The 19291-nt window shown below is 41.7% G+C and overlaps 2 protein-coding genes across 2 annotated transcripts; both read right to left on the bottom strand.

Moving 5' to 3' along the window:
* Positions 1–1636: 1636 nt before the first annotated feature.
* On the bottom strand, positions 1637–12961 carry skap2 (src kinase associated phosphoprotein 2). Its single transcript, XM_080039495.1, has 13 exons — positions 12872–12961; positions 12326–12431; positions 12152–12177; positions 11723–11821; positions 10875–10955; positions 10390–10473; positions 10102–10226; positions 9693–9756; positions 9380–9496; positions 8176–8253; positions 6899–7011; positions 1961–2064; positions 1637–1824 (listed from the first exon to the last, which is right to left on the bottom strand). The coding sequence occupies exons 1-12, from the start codon at positions 12909–12911 to the stop codon at positions 1972–1974; spliced, it is 1026 nt and encodes a 341-aa protein (XP_079895621.1). The 5' UTR covers positions 12912–12961; the 3' UTR covers positions 1637–1824; positions 1961–1971.
* Positions 12962–16200: 3239 nt separating this feature from the next.
* hoxa2b (homeobox A2b) lies at positions 16201–17946 on the bottom strand (the record flags this gene model as incomplete). The annotated part of the gene is made up of 2 exons (XM_080039508.1): positions 16201–16926; positions 17568–17946. The coding sequence occupies 2 exons, from the start codon at positions 17944–17946 to the stop codon at positions 16202–16204; spliced, it is 1104 nt and encodes a 367-aa protein (XP_079895634.1). The 3' UTR covers position 16201.
* Between the last annotated feature and the right edge of the window lie 1345 nt (positions 17947–19291).

The following is a 19291-nucleotide window of genomic DNA, read 5'->3' as shown; positions in this document are numbered from 1 at the left end:
CCTAACCCACAGTTTAAAATTAAAAGGAGGACTCCTAGGGGGCAAAAACCAATCTGTGTCTGCAGTAAAAAAAAATATGTGTGTTAATCAATTAAATCAAGCATTCAACATCGACACCAAAAGATGTTTTAAGTGTTTCGTAATCTGCTTAAATGATGAGGTTACACACTCGGACAGTGTCAAAAATGTCCCAGAAGTGTTATTTGGTGGGGGCGCCCTTAGCTCAGTTGGTAGTGCGTCCCCCCCCGGGCCCAGCAGCAGCAGACCCGGGTTCGATTCCCGCCCGCAGTCGTTCTCTGCATGTCACTCCCCTCTCTGCCCCATTTCACCTCTGTCTCTCTGCACTACCAATAAAGCATAAAAATGCACAAAAAATATAAAAAAAAAATAAAAAATAAAAAAGTGTCTATCTGGTGATCTCTTCTTACTGAAAATCACATAGTTTCACTTTGTCCCTTCCCTGCCCTAAAACAAAGCATTTCCTCTCTATACCCAATGTAGTATATTCAATAAGTAATTATGGTAATTCATTACATCTCCAATTAGCAGAGAAGCTTTATCGCTGCACCATACCGTAAAGAGCAGGATTTATGTTGGCTTTGAATGTCACCCAGAGGACAGTGGACTTGCTCATCTCTCAGCGGGAACAAAACAGAGAGACAGGAGTGAGGGAAAAAATAAAGGGAAGAAGGGGAAAAAGATAGTGAGTTATTGGTTAATGAACACATCCGCTTTCCTATTTTCTCGCAACCTTGAGAAAACGTTGACAAGCTCCCCGCTCCCACACACTCTTTTGTCTGCAGCGGACCAAAAAGAAGCACATTGCCCTCCAAGATAAAATCCCTGTAGAAGGAATTTCAGCGAGGAGACTGTAAAAAGATATGTACAGTATGTGTGTAACCTCAGCGGGATGTGCCCAACTGACTCCACCTCGCCTGCTGTCAAACAGCCCCTCAGAGGGTGATAAGCATCCCTGCTATCGGTGTGGCTGGCTGTCTTATTTGTGCACCTCAGCCATTTCACTCAGGCACGCAGCTCAGCCAACCATCTGCTACGCTGTGATCCTCTGCCCAGCAAAGTCTCCCAGGTGCCATAAAAATAACCCAGTGTCCCTTTGAAGCTTGGAAATAAAAGTGCTGACCAGACTAATAAACCCATTCTAAAAAATAAATAAACACATAAGTTTCATTCATCCGAGAGGTTGTGTACATATATTTGGTGGGCATTCATGATTTGATATTGACAGTGGCCTGATGTCAACTGCACAGCGTCACAGAGGGCAAGTTATGTGATTCAGTGGGCTGAATGATTACACCCACTTCTTCTTTATGTCCAGGAATGCATGCATGTTGTTGATTTATTTCCCCCAGAAAATATTTCGACTAACCTTTCAGTCAGTTCTTAAAAAAATAATATCTGCTATTAACTTTCTTTCTCCTTTCTCATCCCAGTCTGTAATTATCATATCAAAATGTGTGTCCCATTGCGAACAAATTGGTATTTTGGCCTTGAGCATCTCAGTTAATGAGGTGATATATGACCTCTAAAGTGACTCTATTGCCACCTTGTGGCTTAACCTGCAGGTTGAAAAAAGCTCTTATAAACAGATGTGTTTAAATCTTTATTAATCTTGCCATTTACAATTGCCAAATGTGCTAATATCAGAGCATGAAATGGTGAGGAAAAAAACGTATTTTGGATAGAAAATAAATACAAACAAGCAGTGCTAAGTGCAGATGCTGTAAAAACAATAATTCTCCTAAATATAGTTTTCAGTCATATGAAATCATCAGCTTCTTACAGTGGATATGGGAGGGAATGAGCCTGAAAAGGACAAGTTAAAATAGTGGATTAAGTCAAGGTCTACATTTTTATCCTCTGGTTTTGTTATGAGCAAGTGTAAAACTACGCCATGTTAACACAGTAAACTCAGTGTAATGTTAAGGTCTTGGCTACTTACATGGCGTGTATTTATAGGGCATAAAGCTCCAACAGGTACTCTTTGGGGACGATTCCTATCAACCCGTTCTTCTCGCCGACCCACCAGCCAAAGCTCTGGTACTCCTGGAAAAAAGTGGAGACGGTGAGAAGGTGACGTGATGGGATGCGTTTTTGATTCATGTAGCAGCAAACTTTTAAATGTCACCTTCAATTCCTTACAAAGTTTATCTTAACATTTTCTAAATGTTGTCTGATGGGAACGCTCCGTAGGCCCAGAGAGCAGCAATGTTTATGAGAAAACAAAACCTTTGTTCTGGAGACCTTGAGCCAAACAGATAAAGTCATAATAAGCAAGGATATGGCACCCTGGTGGCATAGGTTTGGGACGCCAACCACAAACCACAACATCTCCGCTTTGTGTCTGGTCGGGGACCTTTGTTGCATGTCATGTCTCCCTCCCTCATTTCCTGTCACCTCACCACCACTGGTTCTCTAATAAAAGCATTACACTGCCCTAAAATTGTATTTCAAATCCCACAACAAAAACAACCTACATCCCATTGGCAATTTCACATTCCACTGTTACCTGTCCTGCATCTTTACCCGCTGTCCTTTTTTGAGACTGCGCGCACACACACACACACACACACACACACACACACACACACACACACACACACACACACACACACTTCCCTGCACTCTGTGCGCATAGAGGACATCACACATAAATCTGTCACAGCCTGCCAAGTGATAGCTCCAAATGGCTGTCAGCCTGCTGAGATTTGAGAAGGGACACTGTGAGAAGTGATCTGAGACGAGAGGAGAATACCCCTCTCTCTCTATTTGGCCAAGAGCCTGACCTCACATCAAAGACTTCCCAGGCCATGAATTAACACTGGAGATTCCGTTCTGACAAGCAATAGGAACCTGCATAATGTATTAAAATCCACTCTGAAACTCAGGTACTGGGTGGGGGGGGGTGGGGGGGGGGGCACATCTGTGTCCAGTTATTCCCAGGAGAGAGCAATGGAGGAGAGTAATCATATGGTAGCATTAAATCCAAGACGGGTACAGTAACAATGGTGATGCATATACAGTCAAGCCCGAAATTATTCATACCCCTGGCAAATTGACTTAAAAACTTTTATTTTTTATTTTACTTTTATTCAACCAGCAAGTTTTTTCTTAATTGGAAATGACACAGGCCTCTCCCAGAAGATAATAAGACGAAGTACAAGAGGCATCATTGTAGAAAAAAAAATAAAATCAGCTTTTATTTACATTTGAACAAAAAGTGGCATGTCCAAAATTATTCATACCCTTCTCAATAATCAATAGAAAAGCCCTTATTGGCTATTACATCAATCAAACACTTGCTGGCCAGCTTTTTGCATGTCTCCACTGGTATTTTTGAAAAGTGGTAAAATAAATGGTTAGAGGACAAACACATTCAAGATTCAAGATGATTTATTTGTCATTGTACCAAAACAACGAAATGCTGTTTACATAAACGTTTTACAGTGGCCCAGCCAGAGTCCTGACTTCAATTCAGAATCTGTGGAGGGAGCTAAAGATCAGGGTGATGGCAGTGAGACCCTCCAAACTGAAAGAGTTTGAGCTCATTGCTAAAGATGAATGGGCAAAAATACTAGGGGAGACATACAAAAAGCTGTCCAGCAATTAGAGGAAGTGTTCGATTGATGTAATAGCCAATAAATACTTTTTCTATTGATTATTGAGAAGGGTATATGAATAATTTTGGACATGTCACTTTTTGTTCAAATGTAAATAAAAGCAAATTTTTATTTTATTTTTTTACAATGATGCCTCTTGTACATTGTCGTATTATCTTCTGGGAGAATCCTGTGTCATTTCCAATTAAAAAAAAAACCTGCTTGTTGAATAAAAGTAAGTTTAAGTCAAAATTTGCCGGGGGTATGAATCTTTTCAGGCATGACCGTATACCATTGGCAGTTGTCTACTGATGGGCTGCTCGCTGTGTCAGATAAAAAGTGCTCGATTGCTCGTTCCTAGTATTATGGAAAACTATGATCAACAAATCACAAAATAAGGTAGGAATTTGTTGCCCGTCTATTAGAAGTTTTAAATGGTTGGGGAAATGTAAAATTAATTCTGATATGTATCATTTATTGTTGTCCTTTAAAAATATATTGGGAAAATGTTTTGGATTTTCCTCTCCCCTGGTAGAAGATGTTTAGGTTTATTTACCAGCCATCTTATTCTACTTATCTTTGGGTTTTCCAACTCCAATCGTTTTACAAGATGTTGCCCACAGGAAAAAAAATACTGAAAATATGGAAAATAGCTGATAATGATGTCGGTAGATTTTGTGCTGAGGAGGTGGAAGATATATGTTTACATTTATCACCATTTAATATAATTTTGGGCTTTCAACATCGCAGCCCATTGCTTAATACTGTTGTTTTGATTGAATTGTCAAAAACCTTTTTTTCCCCAAAGACATTGATTCCGAGTTAATTTATTTATTTTATTAGACATTATTAATTACAGGAGAGAATGATTTAAAAAAGGTAGAGCTAAAATATTTGATATAATCATGGGGAACTATGGCAACTAGAAAGATATGGGATACTGAGTTGTGATTGTCTTCGACTTCATGAGTAAAGACTGACTCCTTTTTGTAAATATTTTATGTCCTGCACTATGATGAATTATTTAATATGAATAATAATAATAATTTGGGTAAATATATGATTTCTGTAAAGATTACATACTTTCATGTATGTTTGTATGTATGTGTGTGTGTTATGTTTGTGCTGTGAATTGTATTAAGTAAGTCATTAACAGCAAATTAAATATCGCAAGAAACTTACAAAAAGTGTGTGTGTGTGTGTGTGTGCGTGCGTGCGTGCGTGCGTGCGTGCGTGCGTGCGAGTGTGTGTGTGCATTATGACTTCCTGCAGCCAGCGTTTGAAAACAGCAACACCTCATTCTGCACTTCTGGCTGACAAATCAGTCATGCTTGACTGAGTGTGGGACACAACACGAGAGAACATACGCAGTGTAGTGGAAGGCACCACACACTGCGACACACAACATACACATTGATACAAAACACCCTAAACTGATCATTAATAGTGTAGGATTACTTCCACAGCTGTTGCATCGCTTCACAAGCATCATTGTACAACGAGTGATGAGTTAAAAAGATCTGCAGGACGACGGCAGCAGCCGCAGCATCTTGTTTGGGCCGTGTTCGCATTTTATCAACCCATCGAGCCACTTAAGTTAAGTGAGATGTTACATCTCTCGATTAGTTTTATGTGCTGTGACTTGAACTGGGGGGGGGGGGGGGGGGGTTAGGGTTAGCACTATATCCGGACAACACTCTCCCTCACTCCTAGTCAGGCCCTATAATCAATCCTGACTGGGGGGTCTTGCAGCTGTAACACTATAGCTATTTCTGGCCCGTGGAATGGGGGAGGGACGGCAGGGGAGGAGGGAGAAAGGAGAGGATGGGGGAGGAGGAAAGATCTGACTGTCCCTTTAGCTGCAGCTGGCTGCTGCAGTCCAGACAGGTTTTATGGTCATTGCCCCTCGCAGCAGGCCACAACCCCCAACACCAAGGTTTCAGCTAATGGCAGCTCCCAGTCTGAATGAAAGGGCAACTTGATTCTTGGTCCTTTTCCCCACATGAGCAGGGAGTAATAAACAGGCATTTGGCCATTGAGCAGAGATGGGCCTGGCTGCTTGGTGCTTTATTTCCTTCCATTAGTGCTGGATCAATTCATTAATTAGCTGGTCAACAGAAAATAGACTATCTTGATTATCCATCATTTTCACCCTATCAAAAAAAACAATGGGCATTTCTCACTATTGTATGACATATATAGACTAAGCATTACATATTTGACTAACTTATTATTTATGAAAATTAATTATATAATAATCTATAATCTTGTGGAGCTAATCAGTCACCTTTTAAGGGGGCATTCAAGGACTAAACAGGCGGACCTTGGACAGTGGACCAAAAAATTAACCTTGGTTCGGACCTATGTCTGGACTATTAGGTGTGAAAGCACCTTAAGTCTTCATGTCTTTAATGTGCCACTAGATGGCAGACTTGAATCTGGAAACTGACCCGGGTGGTTAACAACAATATGTTTCACCTTACTATGCTCTCTGCACCTTTCAACACACAATTGTATTAATGGATTTATTTTAATACACAAACGACAGGTTCAACATGCATCTGTAAAAGTATAAAACTCCCTGACTTATTTCCTGGAAACTGTTGAAAACAAACTTTTTAAATGCATCATAACAAAATACAATTCCAGTTCATACGAACCAGTTAAGCACAAAATAGCTCCTTTCTAGTTTAAGGTAAAGAACGGCCCCTCAGCCCTCAATACCTGGCACCCACACCCCGGCGACAAGCCTCGGAAATTGTGCGTTCACTACACGTCCTCACCTGCTCTGAATGCAGTGGCGGACTGAACCTGGGCTTCCTGAGAACACACATTCCTATTTGTCGAGGTGAGAGAGACGCCTGAGAGGTGTGTGGGCCGCTCACCGCCTGGCATGGCAGCAGAGGCAGCCTGCTGAAACAGTCCAGATGGAAGTGATGGAATGGCCCCGTGTGCCAGCTAAGCCCAGCCTCCGCCAGCAGCACTAAAAACAGTTTCCGTTGTGACACAACTAATCCCATTCACAGTGCCAGAGAGAAAAAAGAGCCCTGTCCACCTCCCGGCCATGGGCCAAATGCTGCCAGTAAAGGATGTGAACAGTCAGTTCCCTCTGAGGGCCTAGAAATAACTCACTTTAGGTGGTCTAGCAAGAGACCAGCAGAACCCCTCTGAATACATACCTCATGTGCCCACTTTTGCATCGCAGTTAATTTGAGCTAATCCATGCATCAAGGGACACATCACCATTTTACCTCTGACAAGCAGGTCTCCCTTAACCATACCTTGCTCAGGATGTAGATGGCATCTCCTCGTCTGAAGGACAACTCATCTGGGCGGTCTCCTACACAGTCCCATAAGCCCTGGTAGTAGTTGGGGTAGTCTGTGCTCTTATCAACTGGATGGGGAAGAGGATCAAGTATGAAGATGTGTGCTTTCTTTATCCATTTTAATTACACAGGTCTGACACCGCAGCAACTGTCTGAGTGCAGCAAAACCAACAGGAGGCAGTGTAGAGCCAAAAATCGAATTGGAAGCAGACAGTAGCTGTGAGCCAAGTTCATACTAAATAACAATCCTAAGCAGGTTTTGAGTTTGTGGAATGTTCACACTTCCACAATGCATTGATCTAAATAGATGGAGGAGAGGCTCACCCCTGGGACAAAATAAAACAAATTGTGGATGAAGGTGAAACAGCTCTAGGAACAACTCAGAAAACAAAACTAAAAAACAGGACCTAGCTATATCTCTGTTCAATTTAATTTTCAGTTTAAGTATACAATTGGTACATTTATTTGATGGACACTAACTTCTCCAATGTGTCTCTATAAGACATCTGAGGACATCATCTTTGATTCTGGGAAGTTACTCACATTTTGTAGACTAAATGATTAATGAAAAATATATATTCAAATAAATCGATTACATTGAAATAATCTATAATATTGTAAAGCCATTGTTCGTTTGCATTTGAACAAACTATGTATTGTATGCATGTAATATTTGCTAGAAGAAAATGGTAAAGTATGGTTATGTTTGTTTTATACAGAACTTTAGTATGACAAAAAGGAAGTTACTAATTTGGCTGAAAGTTATTTCCTGCATTGCATAAACTTTCAGTTGCGCTCGTTAACAGAAACTTCCCCTTTAGATTTAGTTTCTTCTTTTTTTTATAGATTCATTTGGGCATTGTTCCTTTATTGCAGTTTAGGAGCGAAAGAGATGAAATGGGGCAGAGAGGGGAATGTCATGCAGAGAACGACCCGGCCGGATTCGAACCCGGGTCTGCTGTGAAGATGACTGAGCCTGATCAGGGGGGCACTCTAACCACTACGCGACGAGTGCCCCCAATTTAGTTTCTTCTCAACTGTGGCTTAGAGGGTTGAGTTTGCTCACAACCACAAACAAAAAGAGTGTGTCAGAATGGTCCGTGTGTGTGTGTGCGTGTGTGTGTGTGTGTGTGCGTGTGTGTGTGTATGTGTAGTGAAGGATACTAAACTCTAATCCACAAACAAAATATCCAGCACTCTTCAAACCTGATGCAAGTTTCTATTTGGTGTACCTGCAGCAGCCGGAGGAGCAGGTTTGCTCACTGGCTCCACCTTTGGAGGAGACTTTGCTGGCATGGGGATGTCCTCCTCTGGAGAAACAAGGAAAAACATCAATGGAAAAGTGCGATCTATTAGTGGTTAATATTCTCTGTCACATGTGTCAAACTCAAGGCCCGTGGGCTAAATCAGGCCCCTCTCGATCTTTGGCCCGCATATCATTTTAGGTACTATAAAAAAGCATTTCTGCATGCAAGTGACGCATGCTCCCAACGGTTGAGATTGCACGGCTCGGGATTTCAAGCCATGAGTTGATGAACTGGCATCTAAGAAAATATTTCAGTTTTCTAAGGGCTGTAAAAAGGCCAATCTATGTGGCTAAATAACATGCCAATATTGATGATTGTGTCTAAGGATGAATGCTAACATTATCTGGTTTCTAACTTTTGCCTTAAGATACACTTAAGCTAGCTAACTAACTAATGTTAGCTAGCTGCTGATAGCCCACCCTTTTCATTGCCAATGGTGGCTGCTTGGCATTTCATTACCAATGTAAAGTGTCATAAATAGTTAACACTGGTGCTGCGTCATGAGCAGTGAGTCATGATTCCTAAAAAGAAAACTACCCAAAACATGTGATATGTTCTGAAGATGCAGAACGTTTTTAACAATCCAGGAGAATAAATATTGAAAAGCAATGATTGCCTGAGAGCCTTACAGCATAATATTCCATTATATGCGTCAGCAGAAACCTGAATGTTGTCTTTTTTCAGAGAAAAATACATTTCCACTATACATTGATGCAGAAAAGGCACAAATTGATGGATAAAAATTAACCAGAATGCGGGAAATTAAGTGTTTTACGCTAAAAAAATTCAGGGGGGACACTCCCAGGGCCACCGCCTCTAATTAGTCCCTCACAATGTTGAAACGAATCCTAGCCTATGCCCTTGTATGTAGGCAGGTTATATACTACATATGATATGTGTTTTTTACTTTTTGGATTAAATTAAAGGCATGTCAGTAAACTACATCTGGCCCTTAGTGTGATTCTCATTTCCTAGAGGGGCCCTTTGTAAAAATTAGATTGACACCCCTGGTCTAACTAGTGTACAGGGAAATATACAATGGCAAACAATAAATCATTTGAATTAAAAAAAGAATATTAAAAGATAGGTATGCATGTTGTGCTGTATGGGCTTGAACACTTGGTGGAACCTGGCAGCTCTTCATAGATGTCTTCGTCGATCGGCTCAGACTCATCTCCTATAGGTCCAACATCATCGTACACTTCCTGTTCCTCCTCTTCATCTTCAGGGATGATGCCCGACATATCTGCAAACAAGGGGACAAACAAGGGGACAAACAAACACTGTAGTTTGTCTTAGGCATGCACACAGAATCTCTTGATTTGCACACACGAGCAGGGTATTTGGCAATATTAAAGATAATTATGTTTGTTTGGGGTTTCCATTTATTCTGACATTGTAAGAGCTTGATTAAGAGTCTTTCCATGCTCGACAGTTTGCACCTTTCAAAACAAAGTCAATCTGTTTGACCCACTCCGCCGCCTCTTTCGCTGATGACGCACAAAACTGCGATGAAAGAGGAGAGAAATGAGAACTGCAGTCAGTGCAATATGCATTTCTACATATATTAATTAACATAAACAAATAATACTGCATCTATGCATAGTAAAATGTTCCACATGGGAAAGCCACTCATTTAGACTTTTCAAACATGCGTGTCATGTTGAGCCATTGCAAAAGGTAGCAGTGTCAAAGAAATGAATAGGTTTCAAAATAAAATAAATGATTGAAGCATGTGTACACGCACTTCCAAGGTTAAGCACGGCACATCTCAAGTCCACATTTGTTTTTCAATTCAGGAGGTACATTCAGAACGGCAATGCATCAACTGTCACCAAGAGACAAGCGCACCTGATAGACTCGCTTGTCTGGAGCCGAAATTTCAAAGCAATAGTCTTTCTTTGCGTCTTTCCGTAAGGCGCTGTTCATTTTGACAGTATACCCATCGATACTGAACTCCCCCTTTTGCTGCTTGTCTGGTTACAAGAAATGAAGACATCATAATTAACGATTGAGACACAACAAGTGCAATGGGGAACAAAAGTAGAACACCAAATATCCACACATTTAAAGTATGTGACAATTACGTGATTTTTTTCCTGTGGAAAACTGGGATGAAAGAGAAACAAATCAAAGCACCTTTTTCACTGCCATAATAATAGAACGTGTGATTGCTTAGAGCGCACCATCTCTTCTGCCACTCGTTGCCAAAAAAGCTGTGATCTGTGAAGGGGAAACCAACAGCAATATTATAAAATTATTCATTTTCGCAGGGCAATTTGATCCGTGCATGGTATGTGCAATTACAAAATAACTGTGAAAAATGCAGAAAAAAAATTAATGAAGATGTTTTGTTAATGTGTCTTTAAAATGTATAGTAAATTGTTTTGGTTGTTATTTGGTCACATGTGGTAGCCTAATTGCATACTACGATGTAATTTATTTTAAATAGCCTGCTTTTTTGCTCACATGGATAGGTTGTTTTTTTGCCTGAGGAGGACCTTGTCAGTCGAGATATAACATTAATACATTTCATAGGAATCACAATTTAGATGTATGGGAAAGCCTCTCCTTGGAAAACAACAACAACACTGTCTTATGCATCTTATTGGCATAGCACCCACCCTTTCTGCGCTTCTCCAGATTTCCCGCCTTAAAGACAGACGTCAGGTCCTGAGCTGCCACCGGAGGCGACTGATTGGCACCTGGAGAAAGAGTTGAGGAAACCCCACAACGAGGCTTTAGTGTTCTCTCTAAACCCATCGTCTTTTCCAAGTTAGATTACATCTGCTTTTAAAATATTAAAACATAAACAGATGGTTTTCTAGCTAACTTTGTTATGTATTTGTCGGAACTTTAAAATAATAAGGACGGAGCATGGACACTGACTCCACTTAGGAATGTTTTGCTTCTCACTGGAGGAGATTCCTCTTGCAGTGTGCCACTTCAATGCAAATGTTGTGTCATAGTTGCTTTGTGTGAGAAGCAGCCATAAAGCTGGCAGCTGCTTACAGCCCATAAACCCCAGACCCCTAATCACCATTTCACAAGGATTTCCCTGATACTCTTTTTCGAAAAGCAAATACAAAATATTGCATAGATTGCCATAGTGGAGTGTAAAAGCTAAAGGTATGAGTGATGTTGTTTCTCAGACTAAAGCCATGGCAGTAATTTGCAGTCCCTAGCCTGTGGCTGAGAGCAATAAAGCATGCTCTAGCTGTCAAAGGGGTGGGGGTGAAGGAGGTGGTGGGAGTCGCAGTTGTGCCACTAAATTGCTTCCCTAGTATGTTGCCAAGTTACAGTTGGAATGTCTCTCTCATAGTGTCACTCAAAGCCACTTTCTCCGAAGAGATCACTCGTAGATCTGTCTGTATATTTTCATGCCAGGGTGCAATCTCCTAGACTTTAAGCCACAGCCTGTTAGCAGTTAGTGAGTCAACTTTGGACGTCCACTAAGTGGCCTGTGGCTTACCTTCGCAAGCCTCTTCGTCCTTGTCTGTGCGCTCTGACTGCAGCGACCCTCCATCGTTGTTGCTGTCAACATCCTCCTCCTCGTCCGAGTCATACCCACCTAGAAGAGGAAACGGTGCTGTGTGGTAATGGTGGATGTTATGGTGTAACACAGTGGTTCCCAACCTGTTGTGTGTATCTGTGAGTCGTGAGCAGTTAATTTGAAGAGTTTTCAAGAGTGTCAAAAGCTGGAGGAGATAAATCGATGCAGCATTTTCAACAGAATAAAAAAGCATGTTGATAATCTTAATTTTTTAGAACGAGATGATACACCTGAAGTTGTCTCCTTACATACTTGATTGACTCATCTCGTGAACTTGTGTGTGGGTGCAGGTTGGAAACCACCGGTTGGAAAATAAACCTCTGGATAATTATGAATACGACCACTCACTTTTGTCCTTGAATTCATGTGGGAAACTGTTGGTGGGGGAAAAAGTTAATGTTTGTTATCAATGTTTTTATTTTTCGCATTTTGCACAAGACTCTTTGAATACTAGCTTGAGTGACACATTTTATAACCAAAACAAATGACATATTGATCCAATACAACCAAAACAAAACGTACCCCAATTTGACCTCTTTAATCCGTTTGATGAAGGCTTCCCTCTTCTCTTTCACCTTCTTGCTTAGACTTTCCCCTTTTAGTCCATTGCAGAGGAAATGCTCAAGATCTGAACCAACAAAAAACCAAGTCACACAATTGTGATTGTGGTGCTTTCATATACGGTTAAATGGCTCAGTACACACACACACACACACGCACGCACGCACGCACGCACACACACACACACACACACACACACACACACACACACACACACACACACACACACACACACACACACACACACACACACACACACACACACACACACACACACTGTTTGCAGAATGGACATCAAATGACGCATTGTTTGCTACTTAAAAGCAGGAGTGAGAAGCGTTGACAACATGTAGCATTGAATATTGAGTCTGTGCTTCCTCTTTCTCAAAAACGGTCTGTTCTAGAAGTGGACTCCGTGCAACAAAAGCCACGCAAAAGCACAGAAACAACCCGCATGTATATGTTTATAGGTCTTCATTCATTTAGCCTATGAAATATTACTATTACCTGAAATGAGCGTCGTTAGCTCCTCGGTAATCGCACGCATTGTTATGAGAGTTTGTTCCTGGCAGTGGCAGCGATGGACGGTCCGACGGAGGGGGAACTTCACATGACACGGAAGCAGCAGTAGCCGCGGGCTCACACACACGGAAGTTAATATGAAAATTATTTATCACTGACCACAAAGTTCTCACATTCCGCCTGTTGTTCAACAGCGGCACAGACGTTTATAGGCCTATCAGATGGTGAGTGTGCCTGCATGCTTCTGTATGTGTGCGTTCATATTGCAGCAGGCCAACTATTTTTGACTGCTACTGATGACGGGACTTGATGCTTTAATGGAGCCACGGGTCTTTACAGGCTATTAAAGTCAACGGCATAAAGCACGATCATATCTTTGATTGATTCCAGATAATATTTCTCTCGCACTTTATTCTCTTTGCTGTGACTGACTCACTGGACACATTCGGAATGTCTTTTTAAAAATGATTCTCCTTTTTTTAACATTGATGCAAAACACTTTGCGTTTATGAATATGTCAACAATGTAAATCTTAAGAGGGATCATTAACAGTTGGAAAGGCAATTATGTCAACCTATTCTGGAGTCAGGTGTAAAGGAGTCTGTGGATGTGCTCTTTCAACTGCACTGTCTGGCTGTATACATTTCTAATTTAAGAATAATTTGAATCTCATCTGTTGACACTATTTCAACAGTTTACATACATGTAATATAATACAATCGGTGACAAACACAGCACCAGCAGCAAGAGTTACCAAAAACAAAAACCTTACATCAAGTGAAAGCCGTGCCTCCTGGTGTATTCAGTGAAAGCAGCCAGTTGTCATATTGTTTATAAAGGTGTCAGTCATTCATTAGTCATCTTCTGACAAGCAGCCACAGCAGAAGAGACCCATCCTTTGAACTGTATATCCTGTTGTAGGGGAGAAAGTACAGACATGTGTGAAGACCTTCAGAGCTTTGACTATATAGCCGCAGGTGGTGGTTTGGCAGATTCTTCTCCAAAAATGTATATTTCTCTCAGTTTCAGCCCTTTGGAGAGGTTAACATAACATCATAATATTTATTATGTTGGTGTTGTTATCAAGCAGATAGGAAAATATGTTACAGATTCATACAGAGAAAACTCTTGATCGTCATGCAGTATCACAATCCCATTTTTGCTTCTTCTTGCAAAATTAAACTGTATGAAATATTCTACCTACCCACTGTTATTTCTGAACACCTTTTCTTATGTCACTTCCTGCCCAAAGGTGTTTGACTAGCCAATACATTCCTCATGAGCCTCAAAACTCTGGTCATTCAAAACCTGACCCCCTCCTGACCTGGCAGTAGTTCCTCCCAGATTGAAGTGGAAAGCCAGCTTGATCTTTGACCTGTGTGTGTGTGTGTGTGTGTGTGTGTGTGTGTGTGTGTGTGTGTGTGTGTGTGTGTGTGTGTGCGCGCGCGCGCGCGTGCGTGCGTGCGTGTGTGTTTGTGTGGGGGGGAGGGAGGGTTCTGCTGACACAAGGTTGTTTCCCCATAAAGCTCCTATCTACTTGTCTGTCATCACACAAACTCTCCCTGTGATTGGCTCCTTCCCCCTCTACATGTTTGTAAACTACTCTGCATGCTGAACAAAGCTGTGTTGCCCTCACTCTTTCATATTAACATACTTGATGAAGACATTATCTCATGAAATGCCTTAAAATAGTAATTTCCTTATGATTAAATTGTGCATAATGCAGTAGTCCTGGTGGAACCTTTGCGTTTAGGACAAAAAATTGTAAAAAAAACACGGGTTGTTTTGTTTTTTGCTCATTAAAATGAACTAGCAGGGTATGATTAGCAACGAGGGGAAAACCCATTAGGAGAAAGATTTGTGGTGCGTTTGACACAGTGTGTTCTAAATATGTAAATGAACTCAGTGGCTTTAGCATCAAACCAGATCTTACAGCCTCTCTGCTTTTAATACATTTAGCCTACTTCTTGTTTTCAGACATAAACACATGTGTTGCCATCACTTAATACCATCTCAGTATGAGGGTCGTACCTTGCGATTATTTTTTTTCTCAACATTTCATAACAGTAGCCTAAAAAAAGAAAAGAAGAAAAAACATTCGTCTACAATGGCCGTTAAGCAACATTGTTGCAAACGCTTCTAGCCTGCGCCTTCGTGCCACTGGTCGGTCTGGAGAGAATTCCTTAATGCGTTGTTAAATCAGGGACGAAATCTGTTAGGTCCAAATTTAACATACTTTTAACCTCACTAGTAGTGTAAGATATTTACTATAAATAAATAAATAGAATAAATACATTATAATATTTGACTAGTCCAGGGTCTTTGTTTTATTTTTATTTTGTGCATTTTCAAAATCATTTTAAATAATAAATTAGGCAACATCAAATAGTGTTTATAAACCTTAAACAATTATAAAATCATTTAAAAAAAGTTTTGGAATAACCACAATGGCTTTAGGCGTAATGCATAATTCAAAAAGATTGTAGCCTATTACATTGCGGATCAGGCTATAAAGAAGCACCCTCAGTGCTGTGAGTTTTATAGGCAATAAAATGTAATTAGAGAGCCAAGAAAAGTCATAGGTTTTGGCCTGGGACTAGGCAACTCTCTCAACTTTTTCTTTTTCCATGTTTGAACATGCGGGAGCAATGCATCTCCTTTTTTCTTTCCTTTTCTTTTTTTCTGGTCAGGTAATTACTGAGGACCATGTTGAAAATAAATACAATAAATAAAAAGTAAAATAAATTGGGATGCAACTACATACAATTTTACATTTGAATGACAGTATTTGTATTCCATATGCGTTGTGTTGGCAACGTTATTGCTGATTGCTTTTAGGGAAGTATGAAATAATAAATTCAACGTGTCTTCATTTGTCTACAGGAGGGTAATACTATGCTATAAGTTACAAAATATCGCTTCTATTTTAAATCAAACAGTTACTCCTTATTTGAGCACAGTAAGAAACCGTTCAGCATTATGAATAATGCATGGGCATCATTCATTTCTCCATGGCCAATGCTCTGAAATGGATTTCTATATTTGAATGTATGGGCCTAAATAAAATCAATTAGCACTCCAAACATTCTTACAGAGAAATAGGACAATATAGCGCTGCTATTCCAATCAATGTCAAGTTTTATTTCAATAAAAAATATTCTGCTGCCCGTAGTCAAAATCCATAAAAGAATAAACTGTGTACTGGCGCAGCCTGAATATAGCCTACTATAGGTTTGTTGTTCCTGCTTTAACTTACCTTATTTTTTCGATATTTTAACTCAACAAACGTGTCTGGATAAAAAAATAAAACATATTTCAGTAGCTCAAGTTTTGGAGGTCGATAGTTGTGAGTGTTTCTGAGAAGAGTTCGAAAGTTTCCGACGCCATTAAAGGCAGGGGACTTTGTGTGTTATCTGAAAAACTGGGCGAGAAAGACGAGTAGTAGGAGGATGAGAAAAGATGGAAATCCTGCAAAGAGACCTCCAGGCCCGGGGAATGATCATTGTCCGGGCCTATTGTTGACACGCCGATGGGAACAGTGCAGGGTGCCGCGTTTGGAAAATGTGTCAGATGTTTCTCATCGCTGCTCAAAGGCGTAACGGTCGGGCTTTGGTTGTCCCCATTGTTCGCGTTCTGACACTGTTGTGAAGTCAAGGTATTTTGGGGGGAATACCTCTCGCCTGCTATGTCCTCCTCCTCTTCCTCCTCTTCCTCCCCTGCCTCTTCCTCTTGCTCGAACTCGTTCTCCGGCCCGTCGTCTAGGCACGGGGCGTATTTGCCATCGCTGTCCCGGTTCTCCTTGCAGTGGGTCTGCCTCTTGTGCTTCATTCTCCGGTTCTGAAACCACACTTTCACCTGCTTCTCGCTTAAATCCAGCAGAGTGGCGATCTCCACGCGCCTCGGTCTGCACAGGTATTTGTTGAAGTGGAACTCCTTCTCCAGCTCCAGAAGTTGGGTGTTGGTGTACGCCGTCCTCAACCTCCGGGATGCACCACCACCACTAACAACAAGAACAATTCCTTCGGGTACCTCTGGTGAACCTGAGAAAAATCAAATCAAATGAAATATTAGTTTTGAATCACGATCGAAAACAAAACGGAACCATAGTCGTGTGTGTGTGTGTGTGTGTGTGTGTGTGTGTGTGTGTGTGTGTGTGTGTGTGTGTGTGTGTGTGTGTGTGTGTGTGTGTGTGTGTGTGTGTGTGTGTGTGTGTGTGTGTGTGTGTGTGTGTGTGTGTGTGTGTGTGTGTGTGTGTGTGTGTGTGTGTGTGTGTGTGTGTGTGTGTGTGTTTGGAGACAAACAAGCTCTCGGGGTGAAACTTGTGCCTTTCCAAGTAAGCGGCACTGGGAAGATTTATGGGCCGCAGGCAGAATATGATGGGTCTGCGGACAGGACTGGACGGAGGGTGAAGATTAATGAACGTGCCAGCTGCCGGCCCGTGTAAGAATAATCTATCACTCTCCATTACTGTCAAACGTTAACACTCTTACACTGCATCACAAGTCAGTGCGTTACTTGATGAGATTAGGCATTCTTAAATCAAAATCCTATTCTAAGGTGTATAGGGACGCCCACGACGTTGTACAAGGCCCGGGCATGCATGCTCTACTTGCAGAGGGGAGAATCCTCAGACAATGAGGAGCCGTTTTTGCGTGGTGGTTATTAATCATCAGTGCCTTGCCTTGGGGGGAGAAGTAGAGTGGTGAGGAGTCAGTCGTTGTCGCAGCAGCAGAAGCGGAGGTCTGGTGTCTCTTAATGCTTTTCTTCTCCTTCATCCACGGGTACTCCGGGGGTAGGGACGCAGCCTGCAGCGGGTTGCTGCTGCTACAGCCTTTCAGCGTCTGCTTTGAGCGGTGGTGGCGTGGGTGGATGCCCGGGTGCAGGCCGGGGATGATCTGCTCAAAGGGAGGAGGAATCAGTGTCGACTGTGAAAGCGCCGAGCTCTTGATTGATGAACTTTGAAATGCATCACCGCCAGGGTTAGTGAGAGATGTAAGACACTCAGCGAGCGACGGCTGGCTGTTGATAAAACCACTTTCTTGCCCAAATTCGTAATTCATCTCCTTCTTCTTGTCTGGGGAAAAACACTCGCTGATTTTTTTTTTGTCAAGTCAGATTAATAAACAGTTTATTTCCATACACTATCCTAAACTGGATATAGTCGTATGGAGACGTCTTTGCCATAAACTATTGCTTTCACGAGGACCTGGTTGGAAATAGCCCGTGCTGCTTGTCACATGATTGCATCTGCCCAATGACAATTTGGGTTTTTTATCAAAAGAAGCCACTGTCCCCTGTGATTGATCGAGAAAGTCTGAGGGGTAACGCCTCATTCCGGGGGCAGGGCTTGGTTTATTAACACTTTTCTTTTTAGGTGTGGGGGGGGTTGGGGGCAGTTCGTTCAACACCCCCCGAAAATGCACCTAAAACGCCTTGCCTTACTTTGCGCGTCCGCGTCTGGCTGCCGTGCGGGTGTACGCGGGTGTATGTGCGTTTTTTTCCCAGCGTGGCACTCCACGAGCCGTTTCAGCAGTCATATTTGGATTGCTCGTGACGCCCACTGTCGTTATCAGTGCCAAGCATAGATAGTATAAAGGTGCCAAGGCGTTAATCTTGAGGATACTCTCTTCGAGGTTTGCTGGGAGAGAGAGGGAAGCAGACATCCTACAACATGTCAACATGTCCAACCCTCCCCCACCACACACACACACACACACACACACACACACACACACACACACACACACACACACACACACACACACACACACACACACACACACACACACACACACACACACACACACACACACACACACACACACACACACAAACGAGGGTTGTTTATTAGTTTATTTTGCGTTCATCAAATGTTGGTGTATTTTGATATCTACTTAACCAGACTAAATCATTATATTAATACATAGGCTATATATTATTATGACATCTGGAAAAAACTAAACAATATTCAAGCATTTTGGTTATTTAACGGTCACCATGTTACTGTCTATAGCTCCCTGCCCCACATCCCATTTCATTTATTTTATTTCACCTACAGGGTTTATGTGGACCTAAGCCATTATCCATACACCTCAGCATTATTGGTTATAACGTAGCAGAGAGGAGAAATGATTTGCCACAGCAGTGCGAAGCAGAGGAAAGGTGGGGAGCTGATGCCTGTTTATTGCTCAGGCTCTAAACAAAGAGCCTTGGTAGCCTGCGTGTGATCAATCTTTCTCGCCAAAAGGTCTGACAGCTCCCTGCCCTAAGAACACATTTAAACCATCTAACACTCCCTTAGATCATACATTGCAGGGAAGAGGACAGCCACTACTCTCTATGGTATGGGCTGTATAGGAGAATATTCTGTTTAATTTGGAAATTTGGGAGATTTATTTTGGGAGC

The sequence above is a fragment of the Ammodytes marinus genome, assembly GCF_949987685.1.
Source record: "Ammodytes marinus genome assembly, chromosome: 13".
Lineage (NCBI taxonomy): Eukaryota > Metazoa > Chordata > Actinopteri > Uranoscopiformes > Ammodytidae > Ammodytes > Ammodytes marinus.
This window is presented reverse-complemented; position numbering and strand designations above follow the sequence as displayed.